Source organism: Carcharhinus amblyrhynchos, chromosome 4 (genome assembly GCF_965287045.1).
Source record: "Carcharhinus amblyrhynchos chromosome 4, sCarAmb.v2.hapA, whole genome shotgun sequence".
In the NCBI taxonomy this organism is placed as follows: domain Eukaryota; kingdom Metazoa; phylum Chordata; class Chondrichthyes; order Carcharhiniformes; family Carcharhinidae; genus Carcharhinus; species Carcharhinus amblyrhynchos.
The window spans coordinates 139,900,647-139,921,712 of NC_137327.1; the positions used below are offsets into that span (position 1 = coordinate 139,900,647).

General features: G+C 46.9%; 1 protein-coding gene across 2 annotated transcripts in view; it reads right to left on the reverse strand.

Moving 5' to 3' along the window:
* LOC145342408 (importin subunit alpha-4-like) overlaps positions 1-21,066 on the reverse strand; it is a 133,683-nt gene that overhangs the window by 36,265 nt on the left and 76,352 nt on the right. The window contains exons 12-13 of one of the 2 annotated variants that reach the window (XM_080187967.1): positions 8,347-8,475; positions 7,865-7,969 (exon numbers count right to left, since the gene is read on the reverse strand). In XM_080187967.1, the coding sequence (XP_080044093.1) occupies positions 7,865-7,969; positions 8,347-8,475 (234 nt within the window). The remainder of the gene's footprint in view (positions 1-7,864; positions 7,970-8,346; positions 8,476-21,066) is intronic. The other variant, XM_080187968.1, reaches the window with a different exon arrangement.

Below are 21,066 nucleotides of genomic sequence, written 5' to 3' on the forward strand. Positions count from 1 at the left end.
CTCCCTCAGCACTGACCCTCTGACAGTGCGGCACTCCCTCAGCACTGACCCTCTGACAGTGCGGCACTCCCTCAGCACTGACCCTCTGACAGTGCGGCACTCCCTCAGCACTGACCCTCTGACAGTGCGGCACTCCCTCAGCACTGACCCTCTGACAGTGCGGCACTCCCTCAGCACTGACCCTCTGACAGTGCGGCACTCCCTCAGCACTGACCCTCTGACAGTGCGGCACTCCCTCAGCACTGACCCTCTGACAGTGCGGCACTCCCTCAGCACTGACCCTCTGACAGTGCGGCACTCCCTCAGCACTGACCCTCTGACAGTGCGGCACTCCCTCAGCACTGACCCTCTGACAGTGCGGCACTCCCTCAGCACTGACCCTCTGACAGTGCGGCACTCCCTCAGCACTGACCCTCTGACGGTGCAGCACTCCCTCAACACTGACCCTCTGATGGTGTGGCACTCCCTCAGTACGGTACTACCTCAGTACTGACCCTCTGACAGTGCGGCACACCCTCAGTACTCACCCTCTGACAGTGCGGCACTCCCTCAGCACTGACCCTCTGACGGTGCGGCACTCCCTCAGCACTGACCCTCTGACGGTGCGGCACTCCCTCAGTACGGCACTCCCTCAGTACTGACCCTCTGACAGTGCGGCACTCCCTCAGTACTCACCCTCTGACAGTGCGGCACTCCCTCAGCACTGACCCTCTGACAGTGCGGCACTCCCTCAGCACTGACCCTCTGACAGTGCGGCACTCCCTCAGCACTGACCCTCTGACAGTGCGGCACTCCCTCAGCACTGACCCTCTGACAGTGCGGCACTCCCTCAGCACTGACCCTCTGACAGTGCGGCACTCCCTCAGCACTGACCCTCTGACAGTGCGGCACTCCCTCAGCACTGACCCTCTGACAGTGCGGCACTCCCTCAGCACTGACCCTCTGACAGTGCGGCACTCCCTCAGCACTGACCCTCTGACAGTGCGGCACTCCCTCAGCACTGACCCTCTGACAGTGCGGCACTCCCTCAGCACTGACCCTCTGACAGTGCGGCACTCCCTCAGCACTGACCCTCTGACAGTGCGGCACTCCCTCAGCACTGACCCTCTGACAGTGCGGCACTCCCTCAGCACGAACAATCTTGACAACATGCATTGCATCAGTGCTGAATCACAGACTTGTTACAGTGCAGTAAGAGGTTATTTGGCCCATTAGATCTGCACTGGCTTTCTGAATGAGTAATTCACATATTGCCATTTTCCTGCTTTCTCCTCTTGACTCTGAATATTCTTTCTTTTTAGATAACTATTTAATTCTCCCATGAATGTTGCAACTGAAGCTGCCTCCACCACACTTCCAGGCAGCACATTCCAGACCCTAACCACTTGTTGCATAAAGAAGTTTTTCCTCATATCGCTTTTAATTTTTTTAATAATTATTTTAAATCTGCATAGTGTGCTGGGCCCCCTATTATTTGTTATTTATATAAATTACATTGATGAGTCTGTGGGGTAGGATTAGTAAGTTTGCAGATGACACAAAGATTGGACGGTGGTTAACAGTGAAGCGGAGTGTCTTGGGTTACAAGGAGATATAGACGGAATGATCAAATGGGCAGATTAGTGGCAGATGGAATTTAACCCTGAAAAGTGAGAGATGATACACTTTGGAAGGAGTAATTTGAGAAGGAAGTACTCAATGAATGGTAGGACACTAGGAAGTTCTGTGGAACAAAGAGACCTTGGTGTGTTTGTGCACAGATCTCTGAAAGCAGAAGGGCATGTTAGAAGGGTGATGACAAAGGCATATGGAACACTTGCCTTTATCTGTTGAGGTATAGATTACAAAAGGAGGAGAATTGTGTTGGAGTTTTATCGAACTTTGGTGAGGTCACAGCTAGAGTACTGTGTGCAGTTCTGTACACTATTATTGGAAGGATGTGATTGCACTAGAGGGGGTGCAGAGGAGATTCATAAGAACATAAGAAATAGGAGCAGGAGTAAACCATCTAGCCCTTCGAGCCTGCCCTGCCATTCAATAAGACCATGGCTGATCTGTCGTGGCTCAGTTCCACATTCCCACCCTCTCCCCATAACCCTTAATCCCCTCGCTTATCAAAAACCCATCAACCCGCGTCTTAAAAATATTTAGCAAGGCAGCCTCCACCACTTCAACGGGCAGAGAATTCCAGAGATTCACCACCCTTTGAGTGAAGAAGTTCCTCCTCAACTCCATTCTAAACCGCCCCCCCTCATCTTGAGGCTGTGCCCCCTAGTCCTACTGTCCTTTCTGAGCGGGAAGAGTCTCTCCACCTCTATCCTATCCATCCCATTCATCATCTTATATGTCTCAATGAGATCTCCCCTCATTCTTCTAAACTCTAACGAGTACCAGCCTAGTTTATTCAGCCTCTCCTCATAGCTCAACCCCCTCAACTCCGGTATCAGCCTAGTAAACCTCCTCTGCACTCCCTCCAAGGCCAAAATATCCTTGTGTGAGTACGGCGACCAAAACTGCACACAGTACTCCAGCTGCGGCCTCACCAATGCCCTATACAGCCGCAGCAAGACCTCCCTATTTTTATATTCAATCCCCCTAGATTCACTAGGATGCTGCCTGGGATGGAACATTTAAGTTATGAAGAGAAGTTGATTAGGTTTGGGTTGTTTTTGTTGGACCAGAGAAGACTGAGGGGTGACCTGATTAAGGTGTACAAGATTATGAGGGGCATGGACAGAATGGATAAGGAACAGCTGTTCCCCTTAGTTGAAAGGTGAGTCACAAGCGAAAATAGGTTCAAGGTGAGTGGTAGGAGGTTTAGGGTGGATGTGAGGAAAAACGTTTTTACTCAGAAGGTGGCAATGGTCTGGAATGCACTGCCTGGGAGGGTGGTGGAGGTGGGATGCCTCACATCCTTTAACAAGCATTTGGATGAGCACTTGGCACATCGTAACATTCAGGGCTATGGGCCAAGTGCTGGAAGATGGGATTAGGTGGGAGTTCAAGTGCTGGGGCCTTAACTATTTACTATTTACATAGATGATCTGGAGGAGGGGGCTGAGTGTAGGGTGACAAAATTTGCTGATGACATGAAGATGAGTGGAAAAGCAAATTGCGTGGAGGGCGTGGAAAGTCTGCAGAGAGATCTGGATAGGCTGAGCGAGTGGGCGAGGACCTGGCAGATGTGAGGTTATCCACTTTGGCAGAAATAATAGTAGAAGGGATTATTATTTAAAAGGCAAAAAGCTGCAGCATGCTACGGTGCAGAGGGACCTGGGGGTCCTTGTGCACGAGTAGCAAAAACAGTCTGCAGGTGCAGCAGGTGATCAAGAAGGCGAATGGAATGTTGGCCTTTATAGCAAGGGGGACAGAATATAAAAGCAGGGAGGTCTGCTGCAACTGTGCAGGGTACTGGTGAGGCCACAGCTGGAGTACTGTGTGCAGTTTTGGTCGCTGCACTTGTGGAAGGATATATTGGCCTTGGAGGGAGTGCAGAGGAGGTTCACTAGGCTGATACCGGAGATGAGGGGGTTGGACTATGAAGAGAGACTGAATAGACTGGGTCTGTACTCATTGGAGTTTAGAAGGATGAGGGAGGACCTTATAGAGGCGTATAAGATAATGAAGGGGATGGATAGGGTAGAAGTAGAGAGATTCTTCCTGCTTAGAAAGGATAGCAGGACTAGAGGGCACAGCCTCAAAATAAGGGGGGAGCAGTTTAGATCAGAGTTGAGGAGGAACTTCTTCACTCAAAGGGTGGTGAACCTCTGCCCGTTGAAGTGGTGGAGGCTACCTCGCTAAATATATTTAAGTCACAGGTAGATAGGTTTTTGATAGATAGGGGAATTAAGGGTTATGGGGAGAAAGTGGAACTGATCCACTTCAGATCAGGCATGATCTTACTGAATGGCGGGGCAGGCTCGAAGGGCTAGATGGCCTACTCCTGCTCCTATTTCTTATGTTCTTATGTTCTTAAGTGTTTCTAATGTGCTGATGTGGACTCAAAGGACCAAAGGACCTCAAATGCGCTGTAGGATTCTATGATTCAAAGGAGAAGATATGACAGATGTGAAAGAAAGGTGACATAGTTAAAGTATGGACAGAGTGAATTTACTTAGAACATAGAACATTACAGCGCAGTACAGGCCCTTCGGCCCTAGATGTTGCGCCGACCAGTGGAACCAATCTAATGACCCTCTAACCTAAACTATTCCAATGTTATCCATATGCCTATCCACTGACCATTTGAACACCCTTAAAGTTGGGGAGTCCACAACTGCTGCAGGCAGGGCATTCCACGACCTTACTACCCTCTGAGTAAAGAACCTACCTCTGACATCCGTCCTATAATTACCACCCCTTAATTTAAAGCTATGTCCCCTCGTGTTAGCCATCACCATCCGAGGAAAAAAGCTCTCACTGTCCACCCTATCTAACCCTCTGATCATCTTGTATGCCTCAATCAGGTCACCTCTTAACCTTCTTCTTTCTAACGAAAACAACTTCAAGTCCCTCAGCCTTTCCTCATAAGACCTTCCCACCATACCAGGCAACATCCTGGTAAACCTCCTCTGCACCCTTTCCAATGCCTCCACATCTTTCTTATAATGCGGCGACCAGAACTGTACGCAATATTCCAAGTGCGGCCACACCAGAGTTTTGTACAGTTGCAACATGACCTCACGGCTCCGAAATTCAATCCCTCTACCAATGAAAGCTAACACACCATACGCCTTCTTAACAACCTTATCAACCTGGGTGCCAACTTTCAGGGAGCTATGCACATGTACACCGAGATCTCTCTGCTCGTCGAAACTACCAAGAGTCCTTCCATTAGCCCTATATTCTGTGATCCTGTTACTCTTTCCAAAGTGAATCACCTCACACTTTTCCGTATTAAACTCCATCTGCCACCTCTCGGCCCAGCTCTGCAGCTTATCTATGTCCCTCTGCAAACTGTAACATCCATCCTCACTGTCTACAACTCCTCCAACTTTGGTGTCGTCAGCAAATTTACTAACCCATCCTTCTACACCCTCATCTAGGTCATTTATAAAAATGACAAACAGCAGTGGCCCCAAAACAGATCCCTGAGGTACACCACTTGTAACTGAACTCCAGGTTGAATATTTCCCATCAACCACCACCCTCTGTCTTCCATCAGCTAGCCAATTCCTGATCCAAACTGCTAAATCACCCTCAATCCCATGCATCTGCATTTTCTTTTAAATTCTAAAAGCTAAAAAGAGATCAAATTAAACAAGTCTGGGAGAGAGCAGTTCAAAAGAAACTGGGTGAAACAATGGAGAGATCAAAGGGAAAGAATGTATTTAAGGAGATACTGAAACCTATGAAAGGGGCTGTTTTTAGATCTCAGCTGACAGCAGGAATAACTGGTCAAACTCCCACAGTGAATGAAGCCAGATCTAAAATACCAACTGCTGGTAATTTCAGAGGACATTCCAAGAGAGAATTAAAGGTATCGTGCAGTAAAAGTTACTGGACTTTTACAGATCTTAAAATCTATCAGGTTGCTGAACAGATGGGGAAGGTTACTCTGAAGGTAGTTAAATTAAGGTTGTTTGAAACTATTGGAAAGTATTGGTGAGAAGCATCATCTTATGAGTATTATATTTTAGTTCATTTTTTCCCCTGCTTCTTAATAAATATTTGATTTACTAGAAAATCATCCCAGATGTCAGGACATTATTTCTAAATTTCAAAATCTTTCCATATAAGTTGCAAACACAAACATGAAGATAGTTGTTTCAAGTTTTCTTTCTGGGATTTGAACTGCTCAGTATTTACCATCAGCTGTGCTCTTAACACTGCAGTTCTGTACTGAGAGTGCAGTATTCTCTCAATACATTCCATCCAACTCCCTCAGTACTGATGTTCCATCAAAAAAGAAACATTACAGAACAGGAATGGGCCTTCGGCCCTCCAAGCCTGCACCGACCGTGCTACCTGACCTAACTAAAACCCTCTACCCTTCTGGGGACCATATCCGTCTATTCCCATCTCATTCATGTACTTGTCAAGATGCCCCTTAAAAGTCACTCCCATATCCACTTCCACTACCTCCCACGGCAACAAGTTCCAGGCACCCACCACTCTCTGTAAAAAATCTGCCTCATACATCTCTTTTAAAACTTGCCCCTCGCACCTTAAACCTATGACCCCCTAGTAACTGACTCTTCCATCCTGGGAAAAAGCTTCTGACTATCCACTCTGTCCACGCCTCTGATAATCTTGTAGACTTCTATCAGGTCTTCCCTCAACCTCTGTCACTCCAGTGAGAACAAACCAAGTTTCTCCAACCTCTCCTCATAGCTAATGCCCTCCATACCAGGGCAAAACCCTGGTAAATCTTTTCTGTACCCTCTCCAAAGTCTCCACATCCTGGTAGTGTGGCGACCAGAATTGAACACTATATTCCAACTGCGGCCTAACTAAGGTTCTAGAAAGCGTCAACATGACTTGCCAATTTTTAAACTCAATACCCCAGCTGATGAAGGCAAGCATGCCATATGCCTTCTTGACTACCTTCTCCACCTGCATTGCCATTTTCAATGACCTGTACACCCAGTTCCCTTTACCTATCAATACTCCGAAGGGTTCTACCATTTACTGTATATGTTCTATCTGTATTAGACCTTCCAAAATGCATTATCTCACATTTGTCTGGATTAAACTCCATCTGCCAACTTTCCGCCCAAGTCTCCAACTGATCTAAATCCAGCTGTACCCTCTGATGGTCCTCATCGCTATCTGCAAATCCACCACCTCCTCAAATTTACTAATCATCCAGTTACATTTTCCTCCAAATCGTTTATATATATTACAAACAGCAAAGGTCCCAGCACTGATCCCTGAAGAACACTACTTGTCACAGCCCTCCATTCAGGAACGCACCCTTCCACTGCTACCCTCTGACCGATGTGGAGATGCCGGCATTGGACTAGGGTAAACACAGTAAGAAGTCTCACAATAAAGTCCAACCAGTTTATTTGATGGTAAACCCACAAGCTTTCGGAAACGCTGTTCCTTTGTCAAGTATGTGGAAAGTTCCACACTTCCCACACACCTGACGAAGGATCAGTGTTTCCAAAAGCTTGTGGGTTTACCATCAAATAAACTGGTTGGACTTTAACCTGGTATTGTGAGACTTCTTACCTTCTTTGATCGAGCCAGTTTTGTATCCACCTTGCCAGCTCACCTCTGATCCCATGCGGCTTCACCTTCTGCACCAGTCTGCCATGAGGGACCTTGTCAAAGGCTTTACTGAAGTCCTGGTAGACAACATCCACTGCCCTACCCTCATCAATCATCTTCGTCATTTCCTCGAAAAGCTCGATCAAGTTTGTGCGACATCACCTCCCCTTCACAAATCCATGTGCAGTACTTCCTCAGTACTGCCCCACAGTGCAGCACTCCCTCAATACTGCACCTCTGACAGTGCAGCATTCCTTCAGGACTGACTTTCCAACAGTGCAAGATTCCCTTTGTACTGACCCTCCAACAATTCAGCAGTCCCTTAGGACTGTTCCCCCTAAGTACTGATTCACTGACAGTGCAGTTCTTTCAGTACTGACCCTCTGCTAGTGCAGCATGTCCTAAGTGCTACTCCTCCAACAGCCCAGTGCACCCTCACATCCGAGGGTCTTGCTTGTGGGCATGTATGAGCAGAGGACTGTTTGCATGACCACGAAGTGATAGTATAACTGAGAACTGCTGATCATATCACTATGCAGGTGCTTCTCAAGCTGGTACATGCAGAGTAACAGTCCCAATAATGCCGAGGGTTCAAAATGTTTGGATGGTGGTGCTGGTTAACATTGAAAAGACCAGGAAATGTACTTACTTTGGTAAGATGATGAACGATCATGGGAATGAGCCCAGCGTCAATGACTGATTGCACTTGCTGCTGGTTTCCAGCAGTGACATTTGAGAGGAACCATACTGCTTCCTGCACACAACATTACCACAATTTACACTCTGGAAGAATTGGATCACATTACCCTCAATATTGCCCGCGTGCCTGAACAACTTATAAATAAACTGAAAGGCTTCTTCAACTTAATTTAAAGCAACACATACTTTTAATTAAATATTTAGTGCTAACACTGAGCTGAGTCAGACGCGCGCCATATCCTGGGGTGGGTAGCTGAGGCCAGTCTCCTGAGATTGGGGTTTGGGGGGGGGGGGGGGGGGAGGGGTGGAGGGTAAAGCAGTCTCGGTTGGGATATTGGCATTGCGGGCTGGCCCTGGATAAAGGCAGGGGGGTGGAATAGGGCGCTATACAGCAGCAGTGTATTTACAAAGTAAACTCAAGGTTTTAGCTACCTTGTTGATCTTCTCCTTTGGGTGGCTAAGTAGGTTTGGGAAGTGGGAGAGTACGTCACAGTTCAAGATGATTTGTGTCTGCTCATCAGTTCCAGTTACAATATTACCCACAGCTCTCAGTGCAGCTGTCTGTGTAAGAAATTGATATAAACAGTTCACACACAAGAAATCAAGGCATCAAAACTATAACATTGCGTGTCAATAGATCAAGGAGATCTTACACAGAATCACAGAAACTAAGAATAGGCCATTCAGCCCTTAAAGCCTGCTCTGCCATTCAATATTTGAAGAATAATTTTATTCAAACTTTTCCATTTTCCACAAATTGCAACAAATTCTCAAAACCCAGTGGAGCACACTGACCTTTATTTCACACAAACTTACAGAGAAGACCAGTGAATAGTTACACAAGTGATTTCAATGATCAATCTTTGCAATTGTAGTCAAAGAACAAAAACAGCCCGGGAAACAGGCCCTTCGGCCCGACGAGCCCGCACCACCATTTTAACATTACCAGTCCCCCCTCCACCCATGACCCTTATCTATGTTTATGGCATTCCACATTGAGGGAAACTAATTTGGGGACAATTTATTACCTCCAATTAGAAATAGGAGAGGAGAGGTCACCCTGTTGGGAGTCTTTTATAGACCTCCTAAAAGTTCTAGAGAGGTTGAGGAAAGGATTGCGGAGACGATCCTGGTTAGGAGTGAAAGTAATAGGGTAATTGTTATGGGGGACTTTAACTTTACTAATATTGATTGGAATTGTTATAGCTCTAGCTCGTTAGAGGGGTCAGTTTTTGTACAAAGCGTGCTGGAAGGTTTTTTGACTCAGTATGTAGATAGGCCAACTAGAGGTGAGGCTATATTGGATTTGGTGCTGGGAAATGAGCCAGACCAGGTGCTAGACTTGGAAGTTGGTGTGCATTTTGGTGATAGTGACCACAATTCGGTTACGTTCACCTTAGTGATGGAAAGGGATAGGAATGAACCTCGGGCTAGTGGTTTTAGCTGGGGGAAGGGTAATTATGAGGCTATTAGGAGAGAATTAGGAAGCATAGGTTGGACTAGGAGATTACAGGGACTGGGAACGTCTGAAATGTGGAGTTTTTTCAAGGAGCAGCTACTGCGAGTCCGTGATAGGTATGTCCCTGTCAGGCAAGGAGGAATTGGTAGGGCTAGGGAACCGTGGTGCACCAAAAAAGTTTTTTCGTTGGTTAAGAGGAAAAAGGAGGCTTATGTTCGGATGAGACGTGAGGGCTCGGGTAGTGCACTAGAAAACTTTAGATTGGCTAGGAGGGAGTTGAAGAGTGAGCTAAGAAGGGCTAAAAGAGGACATGAGAAGACTTTGGCTGATAGGGTTAAGGAGAATCCTAAGGCGTTCTATAGGTATGTTAAGAACAGAAGGTTGGTTAGGGCAAGATTAGGGCCAGTTATAGACAGCAGAGGGAAGTTATGTGTGGAACCGGAGGAGATTGGAGAGGCATTGAACCAATATTTCTCTTCGGTGTTCACGCAAGGGGACATGGATATAGCTGAGGAGGACACTGGATTGCAGGGGAGTAGAATTGACAGTGTTGCAGTTGATAAGGAGGATGTGCTAGATATTCTGGAGGGTCTGAAAATAGATAAGTCCCCTGGTCCGGATGGGATTTACCCCAGGATTCTCTGGGAGGCAAGAGAAGTGATTGCAGAGCCTCTGGCTCTGATCTTCAGGTCGTCGTTGGCCTCTAGTATAGTACCGGAAGATTGGAGGTTAGCGAATGTTGTCCCATTGTTTAAGAAGGGGAACAGAGACTTCCCCGGGAATTATAGACCGGTGAGTCTCACTTCTGTTGTGGGCAAGGTTTTAGAAAAATTTATTCGGGATAGGATTTATAGTTATTTGGAGAGTAAAGAATTGATTGGAGATAGTCAGCATGGTTTTGTGGCGGGTAGGTCGTGCCTTACTAACCTTATTGAGTTTTTTGAGAAAGTGACCAAAGAGGTGGATGGGGGTAAGGCAGTGGACGTGGTGTATATGGATTTTAGTAAGGCGTTTGATAAGGTTCACCATGGTAGGCTTCTGCAGAAAATGCAGATGTATGGGATTGGGGGTGATCTAGGGAATTGGATCAGGAATTGGCTAGCGGATAGGAGACAGACGGTGGTGGTTGATGGTAAATATTCATCATGGAGTTCGGTTTCGAGTGGTGTGCCTCAGGGATCTGTTTTGGGGCCACTGCTGTTTGTAATTTTTATTAATGATCTGGATGAGGGTATAGTTGGGTGGATTAGTAAGTTTGCTGATGACACCAAAGTCGGAGGTGTGGTAGATAGTGATGAAGGGTGTCATAGTTTGCAGGAAGACTTAGACAGGTTGCAGAGCTGGGCCGAGAGGTGGCGGATGGAGTTTAATGCGGAGAAGTGTGAGGTAATTCACTTTGGTAGGAATAACAGATGTGTCGAGTATAGGGCTAACGGGAGGACTTTGAATAGTGTGGATGAACAGAGGGATCTAGGTGTATGTGTACATAGATCCCTGAAAGTTGGGAGTCAAATAGATAAGGTTGTTAAGAAGGCATACGGTGTCTTGGCGTTTATTGGTAGGGGGATTGAATTTAGGAGTCGCAGCGTCATGTTGCAACTGTACACAACTCTGGTGCGGCCGCACTTGGAGTACTGTGTGCAGTTCTGGTCCCCACATTATAGGAAGGACGTGGAGGCTTTGGAGAGGGTGCAGAGGAGGTTTACCAGGATGTTGCCTGGTACGGAGGGGAGGTCCTATGAGGAGAGGCTGAGGGATTTGGGGTTGTTTTCGCTGGAAAGAAGGCGGCTAAGAGGGGATCTTATTGAAACATATAAGATGATTAGAGGTTTAGATAGGGTGGATAGTAATAGCCTTTTTCCTCGGATGGAGAAAGCTAGCACGAGGGGGCATGGCTTTAAATTAAGGGGGGGTAGTTATAGGACGGATGTCAGGGGTAGGTTCTTTACCCAGAGGGTGGTGAGGGATTGGAATGCCCTGCCTGCTGCAGTTGTAAATGCGCCTAGTTTGGGGGCGTTTAAGAGATCCGTGGATAGGTTTATGGACGAGAAGGGATTGGTTTAGGTTAGTGGGTCATTGTTTTGTAACTGGTCGGCGCAACATCGTGGGCCGAAGGGCCTGTTCTGCGCTGTAATGTTCTATGTTCTATGTAACCTAATAGCACATCTTTGGGGTGTGGGAGGAAACCAGAGCACCCGGAGAAAACCCACGCAAGCACGGGGAGAATGCGCAAACTCCCACAGACACCGGCGCAAATCCATGTATCTGCACAGCAATCAGCGATAGTCACTGAGCTGTCGTGTTGCCCAGCATCTGGTCCAGTTTAAGCTTACACTGACGACGTGAAGTACTAGGCTATTCTCGAACATCCAAGAGCAGCCCTAGTTCGACCCATCGCGTGTATGCCCCTCGTTGGACAACAAGGTGGACCGAATTAAAACCTGTGAATTAAAAGAGAAAAACATTAGTATCATTCCACATCCTTATACATTACCAAGGTCGTCCCAATGCTAATGAACCTTATTTAAAACAATCTCCTATATCCTCCCATCTCCAACCCACTCATGTGCCTGTCTAAGTAACTCTTAAACAACTCCAGCGTGCCTGCCTCCACCACCTTGCTTGGCAGAGCATTCCATACCCCCACTACCCTCTGTGTGAAAAACCTCCCTCTAATATCTGTGTTGTACCTCTCCCCCCTCACCCTAAGCCTGTGGCCCCTCATAATGTGCGTCTCTAACATAGGAAATAGCTTACCACTGTTTACTCTATCTATACCCTTCATAATCTTATATGCCTCTATTAGATCCCCCCTCAGTCGCCGTCTTTCAAGGAAAAACAGCCCCAATTTGCTCAATCTTTCCTCATAACCCAGTCCTTCCATACCAGGCAACATCCTGGTAAACCTCCTCTGCACTCTCTCCAGAGTCTCCATGTCCTTCCAGTAGTAAGGCGACCAGAACTAGACGCAGTACTCCAAATGCGGCCTAACCAACGTTCTATACAACTGCAACATTAGACTCCAGCTCTTATGTTCTATACCCCTTCCTATAAAGGCTAACATACCATAAGCGTCAGCGTCTCCTCTTATACGGGTGAAGAAAAAATACATAGAAGAGTGGGGATCTCAGGATAATAGAATACAAACACGAATCCACGGCCCCAGGCTACGTACCCTCCTCCACAGGATAACAGAGAGAACACTGCACAATATACAGGCTCCTTTGTGGGATAATATACGACAAACTGGGGCATAACTCTGAGGGTGGATAAGTCCAGTGGGCCTGATGGGATACATCCTAGGATGCTTTGGGAGGCAAGGGATGAGACTGCAGAGCCTTTAGCTTTGATCTTTGGGTCCTCATTGTCCACAAGGATAGTGCCAGAGGACTGGAGAGTGGCAAATGTTGTTCCTCTCTTCAAGAGAGGAAATACGAATGACCCTGGTAATTATAGGCCAGTTAGTCTTACTTCACTGGTTGGTTAAGTTAATGGAAAGGGTCCTGAGAGATAGGATTTATGACCATTTGGAAAGATGCAGTTTAATCCGGGGTAGTCAGAACGTGAGGAGTAAGTCTTGCCTCACAAATTTGATTGAATTCTTTGAGGAGGTAACTAAATGTGTAGATTAAGGTAGAGCAGTTGATGTTGTGTACATGGATTTTAGTAAGGCGTTTGATAAGGTTCCCCGTGGTAGGCTCATGAAGAAGATAAGGAGGTGTGGGATAGAAGGAAATTTGGCCGATTGGATAAGTAACCGGCTGTCTCGTAGAAGACAGAGGGTGGTGGTGGAAGGAAAATTTTCAGACTGGAGGCCAGTTACCAGCGGTGTACCACAGGGATCAGTGCTGAGTCCTCTGCTATTTGTGATTTTTATCAATGACTTGGAAGAGGGGGCTGAAGGGTGGGTTAGTAAATTTGCTGATGACACCAAGATTGGTGGAGTAGTGCATGAGGCGGAGGGCTCTTGCAGGCTGCAAAGAGACATTGATAGGATGTAGAGCTGGGCCGAAAAGTGGCAGATGGAGTTTAACCCTGATAAGTGCGAGGTGATTCATTTTGGTCGGACAAACTTGAATGCAGATTACAGGGTCAAAGGCAGGGTTCTAAGGACTGTGGAGGAACAAAGAGATCTTGGGGTTCATATCCACTCAAGTGGACAGAGCCGTGAAGAAGGCTTATAGTGTGTTAGCGTTTATTAACAAGGGGTTAGAGTTTAAGAGCCGTGGGGTTATGCTGCAACTATACTGGACGTTGGTGAGATCACATTTGGAATATTGTGTTCAGTTCTGGTCACCTCACTATAAGAAGGATGTGGAAGCCTTAGAGAGAGTGCAGAGGAGATTTACCAGGATGCTGCCTGGTTTGGAGGGTAGGTCTTATGAGGAAAGGTTGAGGGAGCTGGGGCTTTTCTCTTTAGAGCGAAGGAGGATGAGAGGCGACTTAACAGAGGTTTATAAGATGAGGAGAGGGATAGATAGAGTGGATGTGCAGAAGCTGTTCTCTCAGGTGGATGTAGCTGTTACTAGGGGGCATAACTATAAGGTTCATGGTGGGAGATATAGGAGGGATGTCCGAGACAAACTCTTCACTCAGAGTGGTTGGGGTGTGGAATGCACTGCCTGCTGTGATAGTGGAGTTGGACACTTTAGGAACTTTCAAGCGGTTATTGGATAAGAACGTGGAGCACTCCAGAACAATAGGGAGTGGGATAGCTTGATCTTGGGATTGGACATAGGTCAGCACAAATTGAGGGCTGAAGGGCCTGTACTGTGCTGTACTGTTCTATGTTCTAACTCAGGGGGAGAGTTGCATTTTTGATGAAGAAAAACATCATGGCCGTACTGAGAGGGGATATATCCGAGGGTTCACCCACTGTGTCAATATGGGTAGAACTGAAAAATAAGAAGGGGGAAATCACTCTGGGAGGATTGTATTATAGAACCCCAAATAGTTGGCAGGAAATTAAGGAGCAAATATGTAAGGAGATCACAGATAGCTCCAAAAAAAATTGGTGGTAATAGTAGGGGATTTTAATTTTCCCAATACTGACTGGGATAGCCATAAGTATTAGCAGCTTGGATGGAGAGAAATTTGTTGAATGTATTCAGGAGGAATTTCTCATTCAGTATGTGCCTCTAGAGAGGGGGCAAAACTTGACCTCCTCTTGGGAAATAAGGAACACAAGTGACAGAAGCATTAGTGAGGAATCACTTTGGGACAGTGACCATAATTCCATTCGCTTTAAGAGAGCTATGAAGAATGGCAGGTCTGGCCCAAAAGTTAAAATTCTAAATTGGGGCAAGGCAAATTTTGATGGTATTAGAGGAACTATCAAAAGTTGATTGGGGGAATCTGTTAACAGGCAATGGGACGACTGGTGAGTGGGAGGCTCTCAAAAGTGTGTTAACCTGGGTGTAGGGGAAGCACATTCCTTTTAGAGTGAAGGGCAAGGCTGGAAGAAGTAGGAAACCCTGCATGACTCGGGAGATTGAGGCCCTGGTCAAGAAGAATAAAGATGCACATGACATGCATTAGCAACTGGGATCAAGTGGCTCCCTTGAAGAGTACAGAGGCTGTCAGAGTAGAGTTAAGAGAGAAATCAGGAGGGCAAAAGGGGAACATGAGATTGTTCTAAGAACATAACATAAGAACATAAGAAATAGGAGCAGGAGTGGGCCATCTAGCCCCTCGAGCCTGCCCCGCCATTCAATAAGATCATGGCTGATCTGTCGTGGCTCAGTTCCACATTCCCACCCTCTCCCCATAACCCTTAATCCCCTTGCCTATCAAAAACCCATCAACCCGCGTCTTAAAAATATTTAGCGAGGCAGCCTCCACCACCTCAACGGGCAGAGAATTCCAGAGATTCACCACCCTTTGAGTGAAGAAGTTCCTCCTCAACTCCATTCTAAATCGTCCCCCCCTTTATCTTGAGGCTGTGCCCCCTAGTCCTACTGTCCTTTCTGAGCGGGAAGAGCCTCTCCACCTCTATCCTACCCATCCCATTCAACATCTTATATGTCTCAATGAGATCTCCCCTCATTCTTCTAAACTCTAACGAGTACAAGCCTAGCTTATTCAGCCTCTCCTCATAGTTCAACCCCCTCAACTCCAGTATCAGCCTAGTAAACCTCCTCTGCACTCCCTCCAAGGCCAAAATATCCTTGCGTAAGTACGGCGCCCAAAACTGCACACAGTACTCCAGCTGCGGCCTCACCAATGCCCTATACAGCTGCAGCAAGACCTCCCTACTTTTATATTCAATCCCCCTCGCTATGAAGGCCAGCATCCCATTCGCCTTCCTGACCACCTGCTGCACCTGCAGGTTGGGTTTTTGCGACTCATGCACAAGGACCCCGAGGTCCCTCTGCACCGTCGCCTGCTGCAGTTTTTCGCCACGTAAGTAATAGTCCTTCCTACCATTATTCCTACCAAAGTGGACAACCTCACATTTGCCAACATTAAATTCCATTTGCCAGTTCCGGGCCCATTCGCCGAGCCTATCTAGGTCCTTCCGCAGACTCTCCACATCCTCCGCACAATTTGCCGTTCCACCAATCTTGGTGTCATCAGCAAATTTCAACACCATACACTCGGTTCCCTCCTCCAGATCATCTATATAAACGGTAAATAGCTGAGGCCCCAGCACCGACCCCTGGGGCACTCCACTAGTCACCAACTGCCAATCCGAATAGCACCCATTGACACCCACTCTCTGCCTCCTATTTGACAGCCAATCCTCTATCCATGCTAACACCCTATCCCCAACTCCATGCCCCCTGACCTTCTGAAATAACCTCTTGTGTGGCACCTTGTCAAACGCCTTCTGAAAATCAAGGAACACCATATCCGCCGGCTCTCCTCTATCCACCGCCCTAGACACATCCTCATAAAACTCCAATAAATTCATCAGACACGACTTCCCCTTAACGAAACCGTGCTGCGTCTGCTCTATCAAACAATTCTCCTCAAGATGCCTCGCTATTTTCTCCTTGATCACGGATTCTAACATTTTTCCTACAACAGATGTTAAACTAACCGGCCTATAATTCCCTGCCTTTTGCCTGCCACCCTTCTTAAACAACAGCGTAACATTGGCCGTTTTCCAATCTTCCGGCACTTCCCCGGAATCCAGCGACGTTTGGAAAATAATCAACAAGGCCTCCACTATCACCTCCGCCATTTCTTTCAGAACCCTCGGATGCATTCCATCCGGTCCTGGGGACTTGTCCACAATCAGCCCCTCCAGTCTGTCGAGCACCGCCTCTCTAGTAACAATAATGTCATTCAGGCCCTCCACTCCTACCATCTTTCCATCTCTAACACCTGGCAAATTATTCACGTCCTCTTCTGTGAAGACCGAAACAAAAAAGTTATTCAGGGCCTCAGCCATTTCCCCATCCCCTACCACTAAGTCCCCCCTCTCATCCTCTAAGGGTCCAATGTTCACCCTAGCCACCCTCTTCCTTTTTATATATTTATAAAAACTCTTGTTATCCTTTTTTGTATTAAGCGCTAGCCCAGCTTCATAGTTTATCCTACCCTTCTTTATCAACTTCTTTGTCATTCTTTGTTGACATTTAAACCTCTCCCAATCCTCTTCTCGCCCACTACTCTTAGCCACTCTAAACGCATCCGCTTTTAATTTAACACTTTCCTTTACCTCCTTCGTTATCCACGGCTGATTATCTCTCCTCCTATGATCCTTTTTGACCATCAGAATAAATTTCTGCTGAGCACCAAGAAAGATCTCCTTAAAGAACCTCCACTATTCCTCAGCAGACCTACCTTCCAACGCACTCCCCCAATCAACATTCGCCAATTCCTCTCTCATCCTACCATACTCCCCTCTGTTCAAACAAAGGACGCGTGTCCGGGAGCCCACTTTCTCCTCCTCCATCTGCATCAGAAACTCCACCATACAATGATCACTCTCCCCAAGAGGATCCTTCACCACAAGGTCCCTGATTCTACCCACCTCATTACATAACACCAGACCCAAGGTAGCTCGCTCCCTCGTCGGCTCCAACACACACTGTTCAAGGAAACTATCCCGGCAGCATTCCAAGAACTCCTCCTCGAGCCCCCCACGTCCAACATGGGTCGACTAATCAATATGCAGATTGAAATCCCCCATAATTACGGCCGTCCCATTCCTGCACGCCGCACTTATTTGTGCGTTAACAGCCCGCCCCACCTCCAGATCATTATTCGGGGGCCTATAAACGACACCCACCAGCGTCTTCCTCCCTTTGCTGTTCCTAATCTCCACCCACAACGATTCCACGTTCTGCTCCTTGGCTCCTATATCATCCCTTGCTACCACCCTGATGCTATCCTTAATCAGCAGAGCTACGCCCCCCTCTTTTTCCTCTCACCTATCCTTCCTAAACACTTGATACCCCTGGACATTCAGCTCCCAGTCCCTGTCCCCTTGCAGCCACATCTCTGTAATGGCCACCAGACCATATCCATTTGTGCTGATCTGCGCCACCAGCTCATCCACTTTATTCCGAATGCTTCGTGCATTCAGATAAAGTGCCTTCATCCCAGCCTTCACCTGTACCCTATTTGACAGAACGCCACCAACCATACTCACGCCCCCTACTCCTTTTATTATTGGGACATCCTTGGCCTCCTCCCTTACCTGTACCCTCTCCTTTACTTTAGACCCTGTAATGTCACCTACCCTCGCACCCTCCCTCCTAATTAGTTTAAAGCCCTAACTACAGTCTGGCAGATAAGGCAAAAGAGAATCCAAAGAACTTCTCTAAATACATAAAGGGCAAAAGAGTAACAATGGAGAGAGTATGACCTCTTAAGGATCAACAAAGTCATCTATGTGGATCCACAAGATTTGAATGAGCCCCAAATAAATATTTCTAATAGGTATTTACTATTGAGAAAGGCATGGAGGTTAGGGAACTTGGGCAAATAAATAGTGATGTCTTGAGGAGTGTACATATTACAGAAGAGGTGGTGCTGGAAGTCTTTAAAGGCATCAAGTAGATAAACCTCCAGGACCTGATGAAATGTATCCAGGGATGTTGTGGGAGGCTAGGGAGGAAATTGCGGGTCCCCTAGCAGAGATATTTCAATCATCGACAGGCACAAGTGAGGTGCCTGAAGATTAGAAGGTGGGAAATGTTGTGCCTTTATTTAAGAAGGGCTGCAGGGAAAAGCCTGGGAACTACAGGCCAATGAGCCTGACATTTGTACTGGGTAAGTTGTTCAAAGGTATTCTGAAAGACAGGATCTACAGGCATTTAGAGATGCAAGGACTGATTAAGGACAGTCAGCGTGGCTTTGTGAGTGGAAAGACATGTCTCACAAATTTGATTGAATTTTTTGAAGGGGTAACCAAGAAGCAGGTGAGGGCAGTGCAGCTGACATTGCCTACATTGCAGCGTGGATCAGTACCTGGGACTTTGATGTTGTGGCCATTTCTGAGACATGGATAGAGCAGGGTCAGGAATGGATGTTGCAGGTTCCGGGGTACAAATGCTTTAGTCGGAGTAGAGAAGAAGGTAGAAGGGGGGGTGGGGTAGCATTGCTAGTCAAGGACTGTATCACAGTGTCGGAGAGAAAGTTTGATGAGGACTTGTCAGTTGAGGTAGTATGGGCGGAGATTAGAAATAGGAGAGGAGAGGTCACCCTGTTGGGAGTCTTTTATAGACCTCCTAAAAGTTCTAGAGAGGTTGAGGAAAGGATTGCGGAGACAATCCTGGTTAGGAGTGAAAGTAATAGGGTAATTGTTATGGGGGACTTTAACTTTACGAATTGACTGGAGTTGCTATAGTTCTAGCTCGCTAGAGGGGTCAGTGTTTGTACAAAGCGTGCAGGAAGGTTTTTTGTCTCAGTATGTAGACAGGCCAACTAGAGGTGAGGCTATATTGGATTTGGTGCTGGGAAATGAGCCAGACCAGGTGCTAGACTTGGAAGTTGGTGTGCATTTTGGTGATAGTGACCACAATTCGGTTACGTTCACCTTAGTGATGGGAAGAGATAGGCATGAACCTCGGGTCAGCAATTTTAGCTGGGGTAAGGGCGATTATGAGGCTATCAGGAGTGAATTAGGAAGCATGGATTGGATTAGGGGATTACAGGGACTGGGAACGTCTGAAATGTGGAGTTTTTTCAAGGAGCAGCTACTGTGAGTCCTTGATAGGTATGTCCCTGTCAGGCATGGTGGATTTGGTAGATCTAGGGAACCGTGGTGCACTAAAAGAGTTGAGTCGATGGTTAAAAAGAAAAAGGAGGCTTATGTTCGGATGAGATTGGAGGGCTCAGATAGTGCACTAGAAAGCTTTAGATTGGCTAGGAGGGAGTTGAAGAGTGAGTTGAGAAGGGCTAAAAGAGGACATGAGAAGACTTTGGCTGATAGGATTAAGGAGAATCCTAAGGCGTTCTATAGGTATGTCAAGAACAGAAGGTTGGTCAGGGCAAGATTAGGGCCAGTTACAGACAGCAGGGGGAAGTTGTGTGTGGAACCGGAGGAGATTGGAGAAGTATTGAACCAATATTTCTCTTCGGTGTTCACGCAGGGGGACATGAATATAGCTGAGGAGGACATTGGGTTGCAGGGGTGTAAAATAGACAGTATTACGGTTGATAAAGAGGATGTGCTGGAAATTCTTGAGGGGCTGAAAATAGATAAGTCCCCTGGTCCGGATGGGATCTACCCTAGGATTCTCTGGGAGGCTAGAGAGGTGATTGCAGAGCCTCTGGCTCAGATCTTCAGGTCGTCATTGGTCTCTGGTGTAGTCCCGGAGGATTGGAGGATAGCGAATGTTGTCCCATTGTTTAAGAAGGGGAACAGAGACTTTGCCGGGAATTATAGACCGGTGAGTCTTACTTCTGTTGTGGGCAAGGTTTTAGAAAAAATTATTAGGGATAGGATTTATAGTTATTTGGAGTGTAATGAATTGATTAGAAATAGTCAGCATGGTTTTGTAGCGGGTAGGTCGTGCCTTACTAACCTTATTGAGTTTTTTGAGAAGGTGACCAAAGAGGTGGATGGGGGTAAGGCAGTTGACGTGGTATACATGGATTTTAGTAAGGCGTTCGATAAGGTTCACCATGGTAGGCTTCTGCAGAAAATGCAGATGTATGGGATTGTGGGTAATCTAGGAAGTTGGATCAGGAATTGGCTATCAGATAGGAGACAGAGGGTGGTGGTGGATGGTAAATATTCATCATGGAGTGCAGTTACGAGTGGTGTGCCTCAGGGATCTGTTTTGGGGCCACTGTTGTTTGTAATTTTTATTAATGATCTGGATGAGGGTATAGTTGGGTGGATTAGTAAATTTGCTGATGACACCAAAGTTGGAGGTGTGGTAGATTGTGAGGAAGGGTGTCATAGTCTGCAGGGAGACTTAGATAGGTTGCAGAGCTGGGCCGAGAGGTGGCGGATGGAATTTAATGCGGAGAAGTGTGAGGTAATTCACTTTGGTAGGAGCAACAGATGTGTCGAGTATAGGGCTAACGGGAGGACTTTGAATAGTGTGGATGAACAGAGGGATCTAGGTGTGTGTGTACATAGATCCCTGAAAGTTGGGAATCAAGTAGATAAGGTTGTCAAGAAGGCGTACGGTGTCTTGGCGTTTATTGGTAGGGGGATTGAATTTAGGAGTCGCAGTGTAATGTTGCAACTGTACACTACTCTAGTGCGGCCGCACTTGGAGTACTGT